The sequence below is a fragment of the Fundulus heteroclitus genome, chromosome 21, assembly GCF_011125445.2.
Source record: "Fundulus heteroclitus isolate FHET01 chromosome 21, MU-UCD_Fhet_4.1, whole genome shotgun sequence".
Classification (NCBI taxonomy): Eukaryota; Metazoa; Chordata; class Actinopteri; order Cyprinodontiformes; family Fundulidae; genus Fundulus; species Fundulus heteroclitus.
The window spans coordinates 6,513,138-6,535,014 of NC_046381.1; the positions used below are offsets into that span (position 1 = coordinate 6,513,138).

At 39.2% G+C, this 21,877-nt stretch overlaps 2 protein-coding genes across 3 annotated transcripts; both read right to left on the minus strand.

The window, feature by feature from the left end:
- Window positions 1-7: 7 nt before the first annotated feature.
- LOC105918993 (ADP-ribosyl cyclase/cyclic ADP-ribose hydrolase 1) lies at window positions 8-5,677 on the minus strand. 2 transcript variants are annotated; one of them, XM_036125459.1, is made up of 8 exons: window positions 4,939-5,677; window positions 4,707-4,827; window positions 4,484-4,619; window positions 4,325-4,398; window positions 2,654-2,727; window positions 1,754-1,837; window positions 1,343-1,426; window positions 8-1,224 (listed from the first exon to the last, which is right to left on the minus strand). In XM_036125459.1, the coding sequence occupies exons 1-8, from the start codon at window positions 5,091-5,093 to the stop codon at window positions 1,167-1,169; spliced, it is 786 nt and encodes a 261-aa protein (XP_035981352.1). In that variant the 5' UTR covers window positions 5,094-5,677; the 3' UTR covers window positions 8-1,166. The 2 variants fall into 2 exon arrangements, with proteins under 2 accessions (XP_035981352.1, XP_035981351.1); XM_036125458.1 differs by having other exon boundaries at window positions 4,484-4,827.
- Window positions 5,678-9,701: 4,024 nt separating this feature from the next.
- LOC105919002 (ADP-ribosyl cyclase/cyclic ADP-ribose hydrolase 1) lies at window positions 9,702-18,116 on the minus strand. The gene is made up of 8 exons (XM_012854210.3): window positions 17,806-18,116; window positions 15,798-15,924; window positions 15,576-15,711; window positions 13,234-13,310; window positions 12,125-12,198; window positions 10,290-10,376; window positions 10,071-10,154; window positions 9,702-9,995 (listed from the first exon to the last, which is right to left on the minus strand). The coding sequence occupies exons 1-8, from the start codon at window positions 18,000-18,002 to the stop codon at window positions 9,938-9,940; spliced, it is 840 nt and encodes a 279-aa protein (XP_012709664.3). The 5' UTR covers window positions 18,003-18,116; the 3' UTR covers window positions 9,702-9,937.
- Between the last annotated feature and the right edge of the window lie 3,761 nt (window positions 18,117-21,877).

Genomic DNA, 21,877 nt, shown 5'->3' on the forward strand with positions numbered 1-21,877 from the left:
ATTCACTTGCCAATAAGTGGAAATGGACTACCAAAACAAAAGCTGGATCTTACAAATCTCTAAATAAATCCCTGCTGCTGGCGAGACTGAATTGCTTCTCTTGTCCCTCATGTAACTTGTTTTACTATCAACGTATGGCTGATTGGCAAGTGAATTTGCATATTTGCTAAAAATTTAGTTAGCAAGCTAAATATTTAGTTCAGAGCTAAATATTAAACTTGCTAATTAAATATTCAGTTTGGAACTGGCATTTATGAATGTAGTAATGACATGGTGAAAATGTGACTTAGAAAAAAGACTTTTCACTATGTAACTTTACAAATGGCACCCATGGAGGCATGTGGAGCTGCCGTTTGTAATACCTTCTCTCAGGTTAGTGGAAGAAAAACTATGTTGGTGACATTATTTTTTTATGCAACCTGTAGAGCTGCAGGCAAAGGAGAAAAAACACCACTGCGTGCCAGAGTATTGTAGCTCAATGTAGTCAAAGGGATTTTGACTATATAACACCTCCTTCCTGATAGTTGTCATGAAAATGGTCAATGCTGTGCATTCTGGGATTCAAGTTTTACCAGTCTCTTTTTGACTCTATTTGTTGTTCAGTCCTGGTCTTTTCCCATGGCTTAGCCTCAGACCTACATGGGTTGTGGCAAACTGCTCAAGGGACTTCTTATGGTTTTCTTTCAACAATTCAACCATCTTACTACTCTTCCATGAACTCCCTCATGACTTCCTGAGCGAACTTGCCAAATTTCAAACTAATTGATCCAAATCTCTTGGAGGAATTTGATTAAATACAGAGGCTACAAATGGCCAAAACTGAGTGAAAACAGGAAGAAATCAGGCCAAGATGGCTGACTTCCTGTTTGTTGTAGAGCATGGATGTTTTTGCTTTTGGTAGGTCTTGGGAAGTTCTACAAGTGTACCAAATGCTATACCCGTACAATAAAAGAAGGTAAATGATGAGGGTGTTTTCAAAATTTCATGGGTGCTCTATTGCAACTTTTGCAAAACATTTGAAATACTTAATTTTCATGTTAGGCCTTTAGTGTGTTTTTGCTGCTCTGGTCTACATACAGTATTACATGTTGTTATGATGTAAAGCCTTTTGTTAGCAAATAAATGAAACTAAAATTGACATTTTATTTTCACAGAGTATATGTGTTTTAACTCCAACAGGCTTCAGTGGTTGTTCCCATTTCTATGCATTTCCGTATCCTGGATCTGTGGTAGAGGACAAAATACACGGAAATTAGAATAGTCTTTGAAAGCATTTGTTTGTTTAAATCAGTATAATATCATAAAAAACAATTACTTTACTATGTTTTTAAGTCTTGCTTACTCAGTAACAGAACGGCAGGACAAAGTAACTTTCGGATCCAGAACGTTTCGTAACACCTGCAGAGACTCATGGCTACAATCTACTCTGAACACAAGAAAAACAAAGTTAGGACAAATAAAAAAGCTACATCAAGTATGTAAATAATCGGAGCAAACCTGTAACCCTACAATAGTTAAACTACACATAAAATAATTTGTTTTTGAAGAGGCTCAGAGCAATTTTGTATTATCCAAGTGATAATTTTGGGTTTGTTTATTTGGGTCAGTTTATGGAAACAAAATACAAAAGTAAATTTTACATGGAGGCATATAATTAGCACATACAAACCACGAGTCAAATTAGCAAGTACAAAGTATAGGGTAAAGACACAGACCAAGTATGTAAAACAATTAGGTATAGGAGAATCCTTACTTATTGTTCTTGGTAACAAGAATAACAGTCAGGCTCTGCACTATGGGATACATAAGCCTCCTAACTTCAATGGCTCCGAAGTAACTAGTAGAAAAAAATAAATAAACAATATGGAATTAATGTAAAACATGTCCTCTGAAAAGGTGTATGTCTTCTCAGCTGCTTTATTCTGAATAAATTAATTGTTCAGATAAATAGGTAAGTACAGAAGTCAATGGATTAATTTAAATATATGCATTTGTAAATTATGTAAATGTAATATTCTGAGTTCTGTTATGGTTTATGTTAGTTTTAGTTTTTCCTTCTCTCTCCTGTCTTTTATTATCTGGCTGTTTTGAGTTCTGTCTTGTCTGATTTCTTGTTTAGATTAGTGTTTACTGTTATAGTTTATTCTGTTATGTCTTCAGAAGTTTCTTAGTTTTGGTTTGGTTTTTTTTATCTGTTCTTGTTTTGAGCCTCAGCACTGATGTCTGGTCTAATTACTTACTCTGCACACCTGCCTAACTCCACCCCTGCTGCAATCACCTCTCACCGGTTTCACCTGATTCCACCTCTATATAAACTGCTGAGACCAGACATCAGTGCCAGGTTGTCCTGTTGAGTATGGGTGAGTCTCCTGCAATTCTGTATGTTAGTTTGCGTATTGGATTTTTTGACCCCTTTTCCTCCAGAAACCTGAGCCAGTCTGTCCGGTCTGTTCCTGCCTTGTCTGCCCTGCTCGTTAGTTTATTTTTTGTGTCATCTTTTTGTTCTACAATCTGTTTGGATTTTTCCCCGTTTTTTGAGTTGCTAATTAAAGAGCTTTTTTTAAGAAACCTCTGCTGGTCTGGCTGAATTCTGGGTCCTTTTCCTCTAATCATTACAGTAAAGACGCCTTGTGTCACTGCAAACTGTACCTACCTGGTGGGATCAAATGGTTTGCTTCTCTCTCCATTCAGCATAACACTGGCAGGGCCACAGGTATAATTTGCAAACTGCATACACAGAGTGAAAGGTGAAGACTATATATATATATATATATATATATATATATATATATATATATATATATATATATATATATATATATATATATATATATATATATATATATATATAAACAGTATTGTAGAGTCCCTTTGGCAGAAAAAAGCTGCTCTTCCCACTGCTGTCTGGTCCCATTTATATAAACTATATAATTATAGTTGGCTTAGTCGGAAACATAGCATTAAGATACCAATTTTCAAATATTTATTCCCTAATTGTGTACAGTTGCATTTTTTCCATCCTTAAGCTTTCTATGAAGCTTCAAGGGGCTCAAACAAAAACAGATGAGAACCCAGAAGGAATAATCCGATTTGGGAGTATCATGTGATCAGGCAGACCAGAGGTTTTGAGTTGGAAGGCGGTTTAAGCCTTGCAGGGGCACCAGAGCACATTGGTGGTGGCATATTCATGCTCCAGGCAGTACCCTGAGCATCCAACAGTCAAAACAGCAGTTGTTTACATTATAGTTAATCTTAAACCTCAACATACCCTGGTAATATGCTGGCACATAGTGACATGACAAAAAAACATTATGAACAATTTCTATATCGTTTGCAACATAACTGGAAGACAAATAAATCTGTTAGAAAAAAAGATGGAAATACCTAGGTTACACATAGCTTAAACCAAAAAAACTAAACTACAAAGACTTAAACTGATAAATTTGATTCAGCTGATGCTGAACCTGAATCAATGGAGTGTGTCAGAATCCTGCATCCCTTCTTCAGGTGAGCCCAGAGATTTTCTTTCTCATTTATTTCTAAAGCCTTAAACTTTAATTATCGTCTCCTGAAAGATTTTTTTTGTTGATAGTGATGCTGACAAATTTCTTTCCATCAGCTGTAGCAGACTCCTTGTTAAGGGTTCTGCCTGGTATTTGTAACAGCTCATTATTTCTCGTGAAGAGAAGTAACCCTAAATCACGATGCTGCCAGCGCACTTTTCCTCTGTGTTTATGGTGTTTTTTTTCTTGATGCTCATTGTTGGTTTTATATCAGGAATTGTGAAATTAAAAGTGGATATTGGTTTAATCGGCTTAAACACAATCCTCCACACGGTTTTAGAACATTTAACCAAGTCTGGATCTATATTCTTCGGGAGAAAAGGCTTCAAGCTCAATTGACAAATCAGACAAGTCAAAGTTCTTTCTTTGTGACAGTTGAGTATTTCTACATTTTCTGGTCTGTAGTTATTTACAGCATTGACGTCTTGCAGCAAGAAGGTCCTGGGCTCAAATCCTGACATGGGACCTTTCTGCATGGAGTTTTCATGTTCTCCCTGTGCCTGCATGGGTTCTCTCCGGGTTTTCCAGCTTTCTCCCACAGTTCAGAAACATGACGGAGGACAATTGGTCTCTCCAAATTGTCCTATGGTGAGTGCATGCATGCTTGCTTGTCCTGTCTGTCTCTGGGTTACCCTGTGATGGACTGGCAACCTCTCCAGGCTACACCCTTCCTCTCGCCTAAAGACCAAGGAGAAAGGAACCAGACCCCCCTCGGCCTTGCAATGATAAACGGGTGTAGATAGTTAATTGGAGACACTCACCTCTTCAGAGGCTATGGCCCAGAATGAAGACACAGTGTTGATTCTGCACTCTTCACACATGTAGATGAAGGTGTCTGGGATAAAACCAGAACACAGTGTCACACGCGAGCTCTAGTGCCGTGGTTCCAGTTTAATGTGGATGACAGTACTCGTTCTTGCCATTGCTGCCCTTCTTCCCACACCACGTCAGGTCATTCATTATGTGCCCTAACAGGGTGTCCTCCAGGGTGACGAAATGATCCTTCCTCTTAGTGAAGTCATGCACTAGACCTTTTGTGCCGCTCCAGAACATCGTCTGAACCCGGAACGACATGAAAAACTTTAATAGGCTTAGGTCAAGCCCGGACATTATGGGCACAGTTTTATAACCAGTGCTGTTTACTTTGCCACATGGATGTGTGAAGGGGTTCTCCGTTAAGAGCTGATGATAGGCTTCCCCTGGAAAGTTACACGAGTCCTTCCCCACATAGGCTTTCTCAAAAGTACTTAATACATGTTCGCATCTAAAAACGGAACCAAAAAAATTAACAATGGCTTAAATGGGAGCACACTTAACCTCAACACAACTTGGTTTTGCATGTACTTAAGAAGAAAAAACTTAAAGAGAGTTTTACCTTTCGCTCGTCTCTGGGAAAGATTCACATTTCTGCCTGAATGTTGCCCTGAACTGAGCGGTGCGAGGAGAAAGAAGAGCTGCCAGCGGAACCACAATTACAATAGCTGCTAAAAGGAAACCGGCAGCTATGGCCACATTTGTTTTAAACCCCATTTCAAAAAGCTCCACTCACCAATCAAGGCTTTTCAGGACGAATGGCTTTAGTTCTGCAGAGTGAGAACTAAAAAGAAAAAAAAAAAACTGTCACATCACTCTGGAGAACAATCAGAGGCACATTGCCAGTGGTCAAAGGTTGTTAATATTAACTCTGTCTACACTATCAGTTGTGAGAAACAAAGGGATAGATGGATGCACCGCTGACTGTGGGTAAATTCTCATGATTCTGTTTATAAGAAGAGCAGGTAGAGATAAGTTTTAGCAAAGGAGTCAAAAAGTACTTTTTTTTAAAAAATTCCATAAATATCATTGCTGTTAAAAGACCATGGGTGGGTTACACACATTCACTGCAGATTAAAGTTTAACAAGCCTCAAGGTAAGAGTTAAAGCAGTGTTTGAGAGCAAAATGAATGGTCTTCTATGCTGGGATGCAGTCCTGCCAAAGGAATTTAAGGACAAATGTGCATGTTTGATGACCTTAATGTCCCAGTCTGTTACAGTGGATCTCAAAACATGTAGACCAAGTCTTTGTGATGTTATAGAAGACTGTTTCCACCTTTAATGTAACTCAAATCCTGGACAAATCCTGAAAACAAACAACTCTGTTAAGTACCGTAACCTGTTTGCATACTGTAGGTATTCACTTCATTATGTTAAAACATCTTTTTTCACAGTCTCCAGGGGCCTCATTGATAAAGCTTGTGTGCGCTCAAAATAGTGCCTGAAACGTGCGTACGTCACTTTCTACACAAAAGTTGGAATCTATAAAAGTAAAACTTGATGAGAAACTGTGTTGTTTCACTACGCTCATTTTGGAGACATGGGAAATTGGCGACGCAGATTGCAGAGTAGTGAGTTGCAGCCAAACTGCATGATGATTCCTCTCAGACGTTCAACTTCACTCCATATCACTTTAATCACAGATCGACTTTATCATGAGCATTCAAAACCGCAGTGCTAATCATCGAGGGGGAAACCTCTCATTCCTCCGTGGTCTCCCTCCCTCCTCTGAATGTTGATCCAGACACATAGCCTCAGAGGAATTTCAGCACAGAGTACAGCCGTTATCCGACATCTAAAACGGCAATCAGGTTTATTGTTCAATGAGTTCTTTTAATGTGGGCTTTTACCTCCGATTTACAAATTTAATAAAGACCTCTCTCTGAAATTTTTCCAAAGCTTTTTTCCCGGATGCCATTTCACCATGATTAAAAAAACAACAACAACAACAACAACAAAAAAAACGGCTGACCAAATCTTAAATTCACATTAACATTTATGAGGTGCTTTGTGTTGACCATTTATGGTTGAATCTAGGCGTGTAGAGGGAACAGCCTGAGGCAGAACCAGGTATACATTCAAGTACGGCTGTGATCTATAAAGGAAAATGATGCGCTGGTGTGTGTGCACATGGTTTTTTTAAAATCCAATTTATTATTATTATTTTTGGCTGTACGTACCCTTTTAATATAATTCTCACTCAATGTTTTATAAATGAGACCCCAGGGGTTTGTGTTTTGATCTTCTTCTGCGATTCTCACTGGTTCTGTTAGTTTAGTCAAGATTGTGGTTTAATTGTTCTTGTTTGTTTTTTCCTTTGGTGTTATACTTGTTCTTATTTAATTCTATGTATACTTTGTTGTATGTCCTGTTTCCCTTTTGTTCATTGCTCTCTGCTCCTCAGTTCGTCTTCATTGTTCCCAGCTGTTCCTCGTCTCCTTTCTTCCGGACTTTTCTCCACACCTCCATCTGTATTTAAACTCCCTGGTTTTTTTATGCATTGCTGGTTTATTCCACTTCATCTGGCTTCTTGTTTCCTGCTTCTCCTGCCCACCCCATGACCAATCTTCTCTTTCTGTGATTCATGGATGATCTCCTCATTTAGGAAACGTTTGCAACTTATCTTTTGTCTTTAAAAAACATGTTTTGTCTCTATCACACTCCTTTACCTCAATCATGAGTTTCTGAAGATTCTGGCAGGTTTTGCTTGTGTTCTGCATTTGCATTGTTTTACTTGTAAAATGGACAATGCATATTAATGAGCACACTGGAAATATGTGAGATTGTAGCCAGAGCTAATTTCTATCTCCAGTCCCTCAGCAGGGTAAAGCCAGCCACAAGCAAAACAAGAGAGGAATACTGAGATCTAAAAATCTTATTCATTCAGCTCTATAAAAATTAGTCCATAGCTTTTAAAGTGGAAGAAGGGTAAAACATATCAAATGATCCACAAAATAGCCACATGGTGATGTCATTGCATATTATTACAGTCAGGTTTTACTTGATCATTGGACATTGATCTAATAAATAAAAGTTCACAACATGTGAGACCAATCTCATGTATTCGCCATGTGTCTGGAGTAACACGGTATTGCTGGCAGACACAATGCATTTTCTTCCAAAGAAAACATCCAGTCATGGCTATATCGCCCAAAGCCTTGTGTGAAATGTGACAACTGAACTTACTGAGGTACTCCATTAGGAGAGGATCCCTGTATGGTACCTTGGGCTGTGCTGAAACATTTTGCCATAACTGGCATTCATTTTTGGAATGTCTTACTCAGTTTAAATTGATTCAAAGGCACAGCAGGACTCCTAATAGGCCACCTTTGCCTTTATTGACTGGCGGTGCCGATATCAGGTCTGTAAATGTGACTAATTACTTGTATAAAAATGATGTGATGTGCTTATTTATTTTCTTTTGTTTCCTTTTTCATCTGTAGGTCGTTACACCTACACATAGTTGCTTTGTCATGTATGTTCAGCTGTATGCACTTAATCAAATTTCATTCAAATATAAACACATAAAATGCCTTGTGGAAAATGTGTATTGGTTATATAGACCCTAGCTAGAAAATAATCTTGTATACATATATAAACACTGAGAATCATAATAAACACCCTAACCCTTGAGAAACAATGACCCACAGTGAAATATGGTAGTGGCAGTATCATACTGTGGTGTCACATTTTTCATATAGGACTGTGGATTTTGTCAAGGTGTAAGCATTACAATCCATTCCAATTTGCAGTTAGTTTTGATATAAACTATGCAGGTGTCTGCTGGAAAGCTATAGTTGAAGAGAGGTTCTATTTTTCTGCATCACTGAGTGCAAGCATACACCCAAAACAAGAGGAGGAGGACTTCATGAAATGAATAACAAAGTTTTGGAACAGCTGACCCAGAATACAGAACAAATTCTGTCAGAATAGTCCATGGACTCACCTGAAGAGGACTGAGGACATTAAGTGTCCTCATTTGTGGAGGACAACAGAAAGACACACGGAACAAACAACCATGACAACAATTTAGAGGACAATCACCTGAATCACACAGTGGTGAAGAGTGAACCAAAATAAATAGCTTTAAAGAAGCTTGCTGACCACTGCCTAAACACTCTGAGTGACTGGTAGACTGTCTGAGGGAACAGCAGTCTGGGACTGTAGAGAAAAAGCAATGATGGAGATGGAGGAGGGAATTCAGGTGACTAGAAGAAAGCAATGGGTGATGAGGTGGTGAGCTGGAGCCCGAATCAAGGGAAACGAGGACCTCTGGTGGCAGTGCAAAGAAACCACAAAAGGGACAGAAGGCAAATGATACATACCTATAATTCCTACAAAACACACACACACACACACACACACACACACACACACACGTCTGGAAATCATTATGTGAAGCTTCCATTAACTTTCATTCATTTTCTATTGCTTTCTATGCCCTAAACCCTCACCCTAAGCCTAAGGTGACAGGTACATACATAACCTAAATTTAACCTAAGCTCAGGTCACACCATTGCCCTAAACCTAAGCATTGTGAGGACTTCGCAAAATGTCCTCACAATGCCAATTGTCCATGCAACATTGGTCTACTGCCAGGTTTTGGTCCTCATAATGAAAGCTACACATGCACACACAACCACCCATGTATTTATTAACCACACATTCACCAGGACACCCCCCTCCACACACACACACACACACACACACACACACACACACACACACACACACACACACACACACACACACACACACACACACACACACATTTTAAATACTTTCTGAGGACTGTCTTGACTTGCAGACTTCTGTTCATTTTCAACCTTTTCTATGATCTAACCCTAAATGAACCACTACCACAACATAACTAATCCCAATTGACACCACAGTCCTACCCCTAGCCCAAAGAAAAGTGAAGACTAGAATAAAAAAATGTCCTCACTTTACTAGTAAAATTAGCAAAAAATGTACTCGCCCAGCTACACGCACACAAACATTTTTAAATACAAAGTTAGGACCATTCTTTGACTTCCATAGACTTCCACTCATTTCCAACCCTTTCTATGGCCCAGACCCAAACTTTACCAGTATATACATACTTAACCCTAACCCTAACATAAACCTAATTGACACCTTAGCCCTAAACCTCCTCCCAACACCCCCCCACCCCCAAAGAAAAGGTCCTCTCTTTACATTAATGTTCTTACTTTACTAGTAAAATGTGTAAAAAATGTTCTCATTTGGCTGCAAGTACAATACACCCCTACCAGGTTATTGTACTTTTTTTCTGAACATTTTTAAAGTTTCACATCTACTACAAAATATGAAATAACTTTTAATGTACAGCTTAATATATTGATTGTTTTCAAACATTTGGCTAACTGTATGCACTGATTCTTTTGTTACACATGTGCATCAATTGAACACATATAGCAAAAACTTTATCTAACATAATCCGTGTTGAACTGACCCATAAATACCAAAGGTTTTTAGGCTTGGTTTAAAACACAACGAAACAACAGATAATAAACTGTTTGATGAGGGGGATTATTTCACTGTCACCAGCAGAGAGAGCAGGGTTTCTCTGGGGCAGAGGCGCACCACTCAATCTTAGACCTGTAACAGACAAATCAGCAGGAAATGAGAAGACTTGAAGACGTTTAATCGGTTCGTTTCAATCATTTTACTCACTGAGACACTTCAGAGCACCTATAACCGATCCCTTTGTTCAGCTTCATCTTCAGTTTTTCTAAAGATTCATTTGTGCAGTTTGTCCTGCGAGAACATAACATCCAAAGATTAGTTGTTTTTTTTGTAATTTGTTTTGTTTCTAATCTGTGTATCAGGATACTCAACAGGTCAACAATGTTAAATCAGACAGCTACATCAGATATAAAGAGAAAATCTTACACAGAGTTCTCCTGGGTGACCAGAACAACATTCAATTGTTTCACTTTGGGAGACGTAAAAGTCTTCAACACATCACTGCCAAACATACTGAGGGAATAAAAAAGAAAGAGGATACATTTTTAGGCTTGCACAGCATTTATAGCAGAAAACAGCAGCTACCATTAGTAGCCAATAGCACATTTGATTGTTAATGGTAATAAAAAAAGAGACAGACTTGGGGGAAAGGAGCATACTGGACTTGTAAGCGTTCAAATATTCGACACGTTTAGGTTTGAGCTTAAACTCTCCTTTCTGCAAATTTAAATCCCAACTTTGTTATTCTTGGGTATTACTGTTTCTCTTTAGTTGTTCTTCAAAATGTTGAAAGATAAGAGAAAAAGTCATTAAGGTTAAAGTTATCTTTATAAATCGAGGGTTGGTCATAAGAAAGTTATGACTGACGCGGTATATACGTTCAGAGCAAAGCCTATTATGACTTTAAACAGCTGGAACTGTGACAAACGAGGAATAATCTGCCTTTAAACGCCGTTCTCCAGCCCCCACCCACCCCCAACCCCATGCCCAAACCACTCCTGACCCCTTATCCCGGTGCTGACCAAACCTTTTGACACAGATCAACTGTTTACAAAACAGATATGAAGACCGCTGGTTGATAAATAACAAGCATTTGTTTGTTAAACCTCGAAGCAACTTATTTTAAGAGAATTTTGTCTATGAAAGTGTTACCCTAAAAGATTAAAAAAGGGGTCCTTCGCATCAACCTCATGTGCTTGGAGGCCAGATCTGTCCCCTTCCAGTTTTCTTGAGGCCTACTCAAAATCATTTGGAGGGCCACAAACGGCCCCTGTGTGCACTTTGGACACCGCCGCCTTAACCCTAACTGTCTTCAATTTTTTTGTGTTCATTATCTTGTGCACAGTTGTGAACTGGGAGATAATTTGAGCAGGTTTTCCAAAGTGTATTTACTGACCAGAAGAAATGCGATTAACGAATAAGAAAAACCACGGGGCTGTAGACTGGTGCTGGGTCTTCTAGGAGTGTTCAGCTTGTATCTATATACTACTGCAATGAATAGATAAATAATAAGAAAATAGATAAAGAGCTAGGCTTATTTTGTTGTTAATGCAGATTGTGTATAGGGTTGTGCAGGAAGCTGTTAAGGAGTATTTCCCAACACTGAACAGACGAAGACTGATTGCTGCTGTATGGATAAAGGGGGGATTAAAGAGGGCTTTGCGAGTTTGTGAATAATCAGTTCTAACATCAGCAACGGCTGGTGGGAGAAAAAAAAAACTGGCTCAGTGTCCTTACTTTGATTGAACCGAATCCCTGATTGAACATTAAAAAAACATCTACATTTGTTCTAATAATTAGTTTAACTGCTCACTCTGATCAAAGGAACTATCCCTGGTCCTGCACTGATTCGAACCATGAGTGAGGAGAACAGTTCAGTGTGAACTGTAAGCTCCGCCCCCAACACTGTTCCCCGTGAGAAAGCCTCCTTCCTCACAGTTGTCCCCAATTTGCTGCTTGTTCCGACTAATAAAAAAAAAGCCGGGACTTGTTTGATCACGCAATCAATTCACTAAATGTTGTTACATCTTTTAACTCACAATACATTGTATGAAAAGTGTTTTTCTTAACCAGGGAAAAACAAATTCCTGTATAGCTACTGTAATTGAGCTTTGAAAAAGGAAAACAAGGTCAGGAACCACAGTCTGGAACACAATATGACTTTACCGACCCCTGAAGACATGTTTGAATTGCCTTTAATGAGGAAATCTTTGGTTGTATAACAAAACATCCAATTCCTCTATTGAAACTTTCAGACCCACCTTGCTTCATTAAACGGAGTCGGGAGGGAACCGTTTAGCATCACAGTGACGTTCCCACAAGCAGTCCCTCCAAACTGGACAGAAAATGTACTTTAGCTTTACACACACATTTTAAATACTTTCTGAGGACTGTACCTTGACTTGCAGACTTCTGTTCATTTTCAAGCTTTTCTATGATCTAACCCTAAATCAACCACTACCACAACATAACTAATCCCAATTGACACCGCAGTCCTACCCCTAGCCCAAAGAAAAGTGAAGACTAGAGTGAAAAAATGTCCTCACTTTACTAGTAAAATTAGCAAAAATTGTTCTCGCCCAGCTACACACACACAAACATTTTTAAATACAAAGATAGGACCATCCTTTGACTTCCATAGACTTCCACTCATTTCCAACCCTTTCTATGGCCCAGACCCAAACTTTACCAGTATATACATACTTAACCCTAACCCTAACATAAACCTAATTGACACCTTAGCCCTAAACCTCCACCCAACACCCCCCCTCAAAGAAAAGGTCCTCTCTTTACATTAATGTTCTTACTTTACTAGTAAAATGTGTAAAAAATGTTCTCACTTGGCTGCAAGTACAATACAATCTGTGTGAAAATAAAGAATCCTTCTCTTAAAGTGAAACATTTAGTTTTTTCTGTTTTAACAAAAATAAACTTGGATGTATTAAATGGATCGCAAGGGCCAGCTTTTGTCCAAGTTTGTAACAGTTTTCCACAAGTACAAGAATTTGCAGAGCTTAGGCTAGTGAGTTAAACAGGCAAAGAAAATAGAAATAACTTGAATAATTGCATTATTAGCATTAAATGCATTTATAATCAGATTTGTGGTGAGATAGCTCTAAGTGTAACAGTCTCATTCCACAGTTGCTGAGAAATTGTATATCCGCCTGTTTGCGTTGAATTAATGAGAAATGCCAGCGTTGCACCACAAGGTTTAGAAGGTTGGATATCTCCACATTAAACAAAGATTATACGTTTAAAGTAAGTCACAAACCTCACTTTGAATCTATTATTGGCAAGCTAACTCCCATATTTACATACGTGTGTGTGATATTTTTTTTGAAAAACGGATAAATTGGTGTGATTGACTCACCGCAACCGAGACTCTTTTCCAAAAAGAGCGAACAGGGTTTTTCTGACATTGTTCTGGGCAATCGGTGGTGAAAGTTTCTATAACAATAACAATGTTGTCAGAACCGACATAAGAAGAGACATGAAATTACAGAATATAATGTCAAAACAGTCCACAGTGAAGAGAAGTAGTAAAAACAATTCAATGTAGAAAAAGATTTTGTGATGCACATTTAGAACAAAACATGAATTTAGGTAAATAAGTTTGGTAAGAAGCATAATAACTTAAGTGATAACTGAAGGGATGTTTCAGTTTCCTAAGAAAACAACATAAAGAGAAGTTCAGGGGCAGAATTCTTGAGGTATGTTAACACCGAACGTGAACCAGGCGAATTTTTCACCTTTTTTGTCTGATGTTGGATGCTTGACATTAAACCTCTCTCGCAAGGAATTTGAGCGGCCGACGCGTGTTGCTATTGGATTATTATCCTAAAGTCACTATGACCTGACGGCAGTGGTTCAAACATGTGAATACTGGAGACACGAGAACTGCACATCAGCTCCACTGTCCGCTGATTGCCAAGCCCAATGCTCGTGTATTTACTGTGCAGGATAACGAATGTCTGGGATACGACTGTGTTTGTTTTGTCTCACGGCAAGGCTGCTGTCAGGTATTAGTAAGAGGCGAGGGCCGGACAGAAACAGGGCAGAAAACGAGGCTGCAGCCGGACCGTTGGGTGCGATTAGGGCTGGACGAGATAGAAATAAAGCATATCGATTAAGTACAAATCACATTGATCGATAGCGATAATTATCAACAAATTCAAAACATATATTTTAAGTGCAGCCCTGGCCATTTTATGCTGTTGCTTAGCGATTTATTTTTAGATACGGAAAACAAACAGTGAATTCAAACTCAACCCTTTATTCAACCACCTTTTTACCAATACTGCAGGTTTTTAAAAAAAGAACACCTGCTCTCTGAACTCTTTGAAGGGGGTGGAGCTTGGTTCCTGGGTCTGCGTTGTGATTGGTTGGGAGGATGTATTGACTGTAATATTAACCTATATGATAGGCAAGAATGCAAAAGGAAGGGAAACTGTTATTCTATTAAACTTTTTATTGACCTTTTTTCCTGTCATCGATATACAATTATATATTGTTATTCACCGTTTCCTTATTCAATGAGTCTGGGAGGTCAGTTATTGTTTGATTTTCCTACAACAGTGTTCAACTCCCCGTGGCGGATCTCGATTTTACCGAGCGTGTCACGGTGCTGTATGTAATGTGGTAAGCCGAACAGCGCCATCAGCATCCCTGGGTCCACCACATCCTTCAGAGACGCGCCCGGTTTGGCGAGTACCACCACACGTCTAGGAACGGATCACCTTTGGGACATCAACTACAGGCACTCTATCCCCACTGCAGAGCTCCTGTCCATCTGTCTTCCGTCAGTAAATCAATCAGAGCTCAATAGAAATGTATCACCCATTTTGAATGAAATTATTATATGTTAAGGCGACAGGACCGCAAGAGCAAGGAATTCGATCTATAGGCAGTGACTTGCCGGTTCAAAACTCTTCTCTGTCCATCTAAGTGTCCTTTGGCCAGACACTTTACCTGCCTTGCCTGCTGTTGGTGGCGCCGATTGTACGGCAGCTTTGCTTCTGTCAGTCTGTCCCAGGACAGCTGTGGCTACAATCTAGCTCCACATGGTCAGTATGGTTGAATGACTGATTGTAGGGTAAAACGCTTTGGGGTCTTCTGACTTTATAAAGCGCTATACAAGTGCAGGCCATGTACCATTTTCAGGGTAAGGTGTTCTTTCGTTCTGAATGACAACAAATATTTGATGTTGGTCTAACGTATGAATTCCCTGTAAAATGCATTACGGTTTGTACATGTAGTTAGACAAAATGTAAAAGAGCTTTGGAATACTTCTGTAAGCCACTGTGTCTGCTGCTATGTGCATGCAAAGTTTCAACAAAGACATGTCAGTCCAAATCTTTTAACTCAAGCATTCGGTATTTATCGTGTTTTTCATTTTCCATATGAAATGAAAACAAGGACATATTTTAGGCATCAAAGTCACGGAAACATGTCGCAACTGACATGAAACAATCTGATAACATGTAAGAACTTGTTCAACAGGTTCCTGTGAAAGTCGTTCAACCACTCACAGAAGGTTGAAAATGTACCCGAGTCGCTCCACAAGAAAATTACAGACATAACTGACTCTAGAATAATATATCTGTTACTGTTAAATGTAATAACTGTTGTGATGAAAGGGAAATGACATTAGTTTTCTGAAACCAAAGAAACAGAAGCAAACTGTGGCTGTGAGCCAAACCTCAGGAGTCTTACCATTGCTGCCCTTCTTTCCACACCAGACTAGGCCATCCAGGACCGATCCCAACAGGAAATCCTCCGCAGTCTTAAAACAGTCCTTTTTCTCAGTGAAGTCGTGCACCACAGCCTTTGTTTCGCTCCAGAACACTGTCTATCCACAAACACAAACATCATTACACTGTATTACAGTGGCATAACTCTGATTAAACTGAAGATACGGGATTTCATCAGTTTTACTGTGTTGCAGGTGGAGTTGAAGGGAACTGCAGCAATGACGCCATCGTAGGCCTCTGGGGGAACTTCACAAGGGTCTCGGTTAACGTAGGCTTGTTGAAACACATCCCATATGCTTTGACAGTTGTCCCTGGAAAGTTAAGGTAAGAGTTTAGCTTTTAAATACCATGAAAACATTTTTCTATTTTGCTTATTGTTTATCAAACATTATAGACCAAGTGAGAATTTTACAACTGAGAATGATCTTGCTACTCAACCACAAACATGGAAAACTGTTTACATGTTTCATCCTTTGGTTTTTACGGATAAACACAGACAATACCTACAGTAGATATATTCCCTGTTGTTAGGCTGTAAATAAAGGTTTAAAGAACATTAAACATTTGGAGAGTGAATAAAAAGGCAGCAATGTTTTGTATAGTCTAAAAATCACAGTTGACATGTTTTCTCCATTACCAGTTACAGAGGCGGACCTACCCATTGGCGGACTTAGCAGTTTTGGGGCCCCAGGGAAACTTTTGTGAAGGGGCCCTCCTCCAAGTCTGCCTCAGTGTGAAAGGTGTTGTAGGGCTTTATGCTGAAATATTGTGAACCAGACAGTAGCACAGTCCTCCAGCCCCTACAGCTGACGAATGAGAGACGGGAGCCTACAGCGTTCAGGAATAGATATGCATATACGTCCTAATCTAATGTTCAGTTCCTAATAACATATCTATTTTAATAGGGCTGAGAGGTTTGGTTTAAATTAATTTTTTCTAAATCATGAACCTGGTCTTTTTAACATGATATTTCCAGCTGCTGCACATGCTCAATGATTGACAGCTCCCTCCAGGCGAATACATGCATATCTATTATTGAATGTTGTAGGCTTCCGTCTCTGATGAGAGGGACTAGAGGTAAGTGCTGCTCTACTGTCAAGTTGACGGTATGGCAGCATGAAGCCCTACTGAACCCTTCACACTTTGGCAAACTTGAATGAGGGCCCCTTCATAAAAGTTTGTCTAGGACCCCAGAATTGCTAAGTCCGCCCCTGCCCAGCTCCCATACATGTGGAACATCTGTAAAGGAACCATGCGACTAGGTGCATGCATGCACCCAGGAAAACAATGAGGCGCCCCTGTAAAGGTCATAGCACCCCTAAAACACACACACACTATACATATATGACATTTTCTTTTTCATCTAAGGTAATATTTTTCAACACATGTGGTTGTTGTGATATTTCTTTTCCCCAACTTCATATTGTGTGCGTAGATATATATATATATATATATATATATATATATATATATATATATATATATATATATATATATATATATATCCATCCATCCATCCATTCATTTTCCAAACCGCTTCTCCCTCATGGGGTCGCGGGGGTTGCTGGTGCCTATCTCCAGCGTTCACTGGGCGAGAGGCGGGGTACACCCTGGACAGGTCATATATATATATATATATATATATATATATATATATATATATATATATATATATATATATATATATATATATATATAGATATAGATATATATAGATATATATATAGATAGATAGATAGATAGATAGATAGATAGACACACATGCAAGTAAAAAAGATGTCTATATATAAGGTAAACAGAAAAAGAATAAAAATAGGGATCATGCAGCAGGAATTGAACTTGGTGTGTGAATGTTCACTTCCCGACTGAAAGCAGTGCTGTGGGTGGGCCGGTATGCACCGGTATGCAGGACCTGCACTTTTTCCAGCTTTCCAGCAGTCACCCCTCTGAAACTCTTTACAGCTTGTAGTCCCTTTTGTTGATAAAAAGAAACAGAAAACGCCCGATCTAAAGCTGGTAGGTGGCTCCTGTTGAACGTTTTGAATGAATAGTTGCAACTTCTTTTGTTTCCTCCCCAGGAATTAGGTCGTTCCTGCGCGTAATCTGCTGAAACGAGCAATTTCAACTTAAAAAAAAAAAAAAAAAAAAAAAAAAAAAAAAAAAAAAAAAAAAAAAAAAAAAACATAGCTCACCCTGAAGGCTTCCCGAGCCCCCTGAACATCCGACACCTCGCTATGAACATGCGCTCAAACTCATCTTCGTTCCGAGTCAGAGTCACTCCCAGGATGATGGCGATGATGAGCAGGAGAAGCACGGCTAAGATCGCAGCCATGGTTAAGCCGCGTCTCCTGCGCCTCTTCTCCAAGCTGCGGACCTCCCCTCTCTCCATGGCCTTGGTGTTCAGATCCCTCCAGGAGCGTCAACCTTCAGCAGCGGCTCACTTCCCCGGGGGGAATGGTTGTTCCCAGCACTTTGTGTACCTGGTGTTGCGGTCTGAGGACGTGATGTGATAGGTGCGCCGCGCGCGAGGACAACTCAAGAGACAGGTAGACGGTGACGTCACGTGAACTTTTGGGACGGAGTTATTGCAAAAGCCGCGGTCATTCGCAGTATTCAGATTGGCTGAAGAGACATGACCCTAAATATTGCTGATGATGTTGTGTTCCGTTTGTCAGTTGTTGTCCCGTAATATTATTATTATTATTATTTTTTACATATTGCTGCAAAGTTAGAAACTGGGGCAAACATTTGGGCGGTGTCTACCTCTTCTTTGAGCCGATACAGGCGGGCTCAGCTCAGGTTGCTCTCTGCCTGCTCGCTCCTCCTAAACACCGTGGTTGGCTTAGGGACCAACTTTAAAGTTCCCAGCCAAACAAACCCCAAACAAAAATTTACAACTTTTATGTGTTGAGACGCAGTCACACAAATCTACTGTCAAATCATAATATTAGACTAGACAGATGAGGCACACGCGTTTTTTAGATCCAGTTTTAATGCATTTCCTTGCTTGTAAATCAAATTTTACTCATGACCACAAATGGTAAATGGGCTAAACTTGTATAACACTTTCCCAGTCATACTGACCACTCAAAGCATTTTGCACTATAGCCACATTCACCAAATCACACTAAACTGTTAAACTGTTTTACTGAAACATCATTAGTTCAGCTTTGTAGTCCAACTGTTTTTAATATTTTCTTTTAGTTTCTATTTTCCCATGTTTTATTTAGTTTCTACATTTTATTCCTATTTGTTTTTATTCTGTTTTATTTTCCTATATTTTAATTATGTAAAACACTTTGCACTGTCTTTGTACTGAAATGTGCTATACAGATAATTTGCCTTGCCTTGCCTTACTTTATATTATTATTATTATTATTATTATTATTATTATTATTATTATTATTATTAACCTGTCCAGGGTGTACCCCGCGTCTCGCCCATTGACAGCTGGAGATAGCCACCAGCACCCCTCGCAACCCCACAAGGGATAGATGTATTAGAAAATGTATGTATGTATTATTACTATTATTATTATTATTATTATTATTATTTTGTGAAGTTAAAACCCACTGCAACTTATATAAAGCATATTAGTGCAAAGGTATTCTTTGAGCAGTGCACACTGTTCTGCTGGCCAGAGAGCGCAGCTCAGTACCAAGTGCCCAGCAGACACTTGGTACTGTGTTATACCTCCTTAAAGGTGATCCTTCTTCTTAGAGTTTTGGGAGGATCATCTTATCTATTGGTGGTACCACGTGGTTGTCCTGGATGCTGTGCAGTTTGGTCCAGGTTTGTACCTTTTATTACCCGTAGATTCTTGTTTTAGTATCTAGTTAGTTTACTGTTTTATTCCTATTTTCCTGCCTGCCTGTCCTCATTTTAGTTAGTTTGGTTATTATTGTATGTACAGTCATTTATCGTGTATCCCGGTTAGATTCTGTCTCCTCCTCTATTTAGTCAGCCCACTCAGTATCACCCATTGTCAGGTCCTCTCCTGTGCCACCCAATTTCTGGTCACCATCTTGTTGTGTTCCGAGTTTCTGTTTTCCCCGCCAGCCTGTAAGCCTTTGTTTTCCTAATCTAATAAATTACCTTTCAGTACAGCATGTGACTCTTATGTTCTTGCTTGCACTTGGTTTCACAAATGAAAGCACAACACCTGGTGCACTAATTTTCACCTGATTTGAATACATTTTATATTTAGGTATTTTTGATTAAGATTCACAATTTTTCTTCAATAGCTTTCAGGTTATGTGACCGGTTGACTAATACAATGCGGAACACTAGGTGGTTCAAACCTACCTCTTCTTTAATGCCAACTGAAATTAATTTAAAATGAGAAAATTATTTAAGGAAAAAGAGAGCACATGACAAAACATGTTCCCACTGTTGCTTAAAATGTTGCCCATTTTAGAAAAGGCCAGAGTCTGGAGAATAAAAATCTTTGGCAAAAAGCTGGGCAAGGCAATGCAAGTTTATTTAAAAAGCGCTTTTCAGTAATAATACAATTCAAAGTGCTTGGGGTAGTGATGCTGTTTTTGTCATGATCTTGTAGAGTGAAGACCCACACACAGACCGTAAATAGAAGTGAAGTGCCTAATTGTACAAAACTGAACTAGCCAGGAAAACCCAACTGAAGCATGAATGGGCAGGTAAACAACTAGAGGTAGAAAACAGGCGTAACCAAATAAGATCATGAAACCAAACTGTTTAAATACTGGGAGGGGACAGAGAGAGAAGGCACAGAGATCAGACGGCTGTTTCACAGAACCAAGATAGAGGATTAAGCCGGGATTTTCCAGATATCCTTGCTGAATTCCTCGTCTAAATTTCACAAAAGCAGTAGAGCTTGATGATTTATTCTGTGCAGCTACCCTGCTCCAGACCAAGTTAGCAGCAAGGTTTAGTTAATCCTGGTACCTTTTCTGTTCAGTCAGTGGTCACACTGATCAGAAAATAAATGAGTTTTTTCAGTGATTCTTTTTCTTCTCTTTGTGTTTTGATATTTTCTTACCAGCCTGCATTAAAATACCACTGATGCGTATAGGCATTCAGTCAAGTACTATTATTATTATAAATATAAATGATGATGGTAGGCTATACCATTATTAACTTCATTATCATCCATGTGGGCATTGATACTGTTCAATTGTGTTTTTGAAGACTGTGGTTCTAAGTTTGACAAAACGTCTTTTAACAGACTATTGCAGGTGCTGAGGAGATCAGATAAATGGCTGATTAAGAAACAAAAGTGTTTTGCACGTAGTCCTGTGACTCTAGAGGGTACCGTTTGTCTGCTCTTCCACTGCTCAGGGGTATTGTGGAAAAAAAAATCTTCTAAATCCGCTTTGGTTTTATTTATTTCTACTAAGGCCCTCTCCTTCTTCTCTTCGAGAGCAGAGCTCAGGTCGTCTCAGGGTGACACTGGCGCAAAAGTTTGTCCTATAACTGGCAGGTTGCCGGGTCAATCCCCCGCTCGGACAACAGTCTTTGTGTCGTTGGGCAAAACACTTCACCTGTATTGCCTGCTGGTGGTGGTCAGAGGGCCCTGTGGCGCTTTATCAGATTTGATAAGAATAAATAACCTTTTATTGTTACCATGGTGAAATTACTTTTAAGGCAGACACCGGCATAGAATGTACACAAATAATGACACACAGACACAACAGACTTAGTATTTGTAGTTTTTTTTTCTTAAAACATTAGAGCAAGTTCATGTCAGAGTCCAAGTGCGCTGATATCAGTCCTTTTGCAAATGATAGCCATGCTACATGGATCAGTCCCTCCTGCATGAATCTCAAGTACTGAGGTAATTTTTTTGTGAAGTGACCTTGAGGCTTCATTTACAGAAATGTGCAATTTGATATTCCAGAGAATAGCAGTGTGCAATTAAGCGATAACAGTATTGTGATTGTAACATATGATGGACCATAGTCTTTCACTAGCAATAGCCCTCACAGCTCTTGGAAAGAAGCTGTTTCTGAGTTTATTAGATCTGGATTTGATGCTCCTAAAGCATTTACTTGATGGGTAAGGGGCAAACGGTGCATTGCAGATACATGATTGGACCCAAATTCAATGTCAATATTAATCTGAGGTACAGGGTGGAGAGGCCAGGAGAGAATAAGACTAACCCAGGGAAGTAAATGAAGTAATGACTGAGATCTATAATAGGAGATGTGAAGCCTGTCATTCAGATTCTACTTCTCATTTCCTTGGAAACCAACCAGTCTTATGCATGCAATTTCTCCTCACATCTCA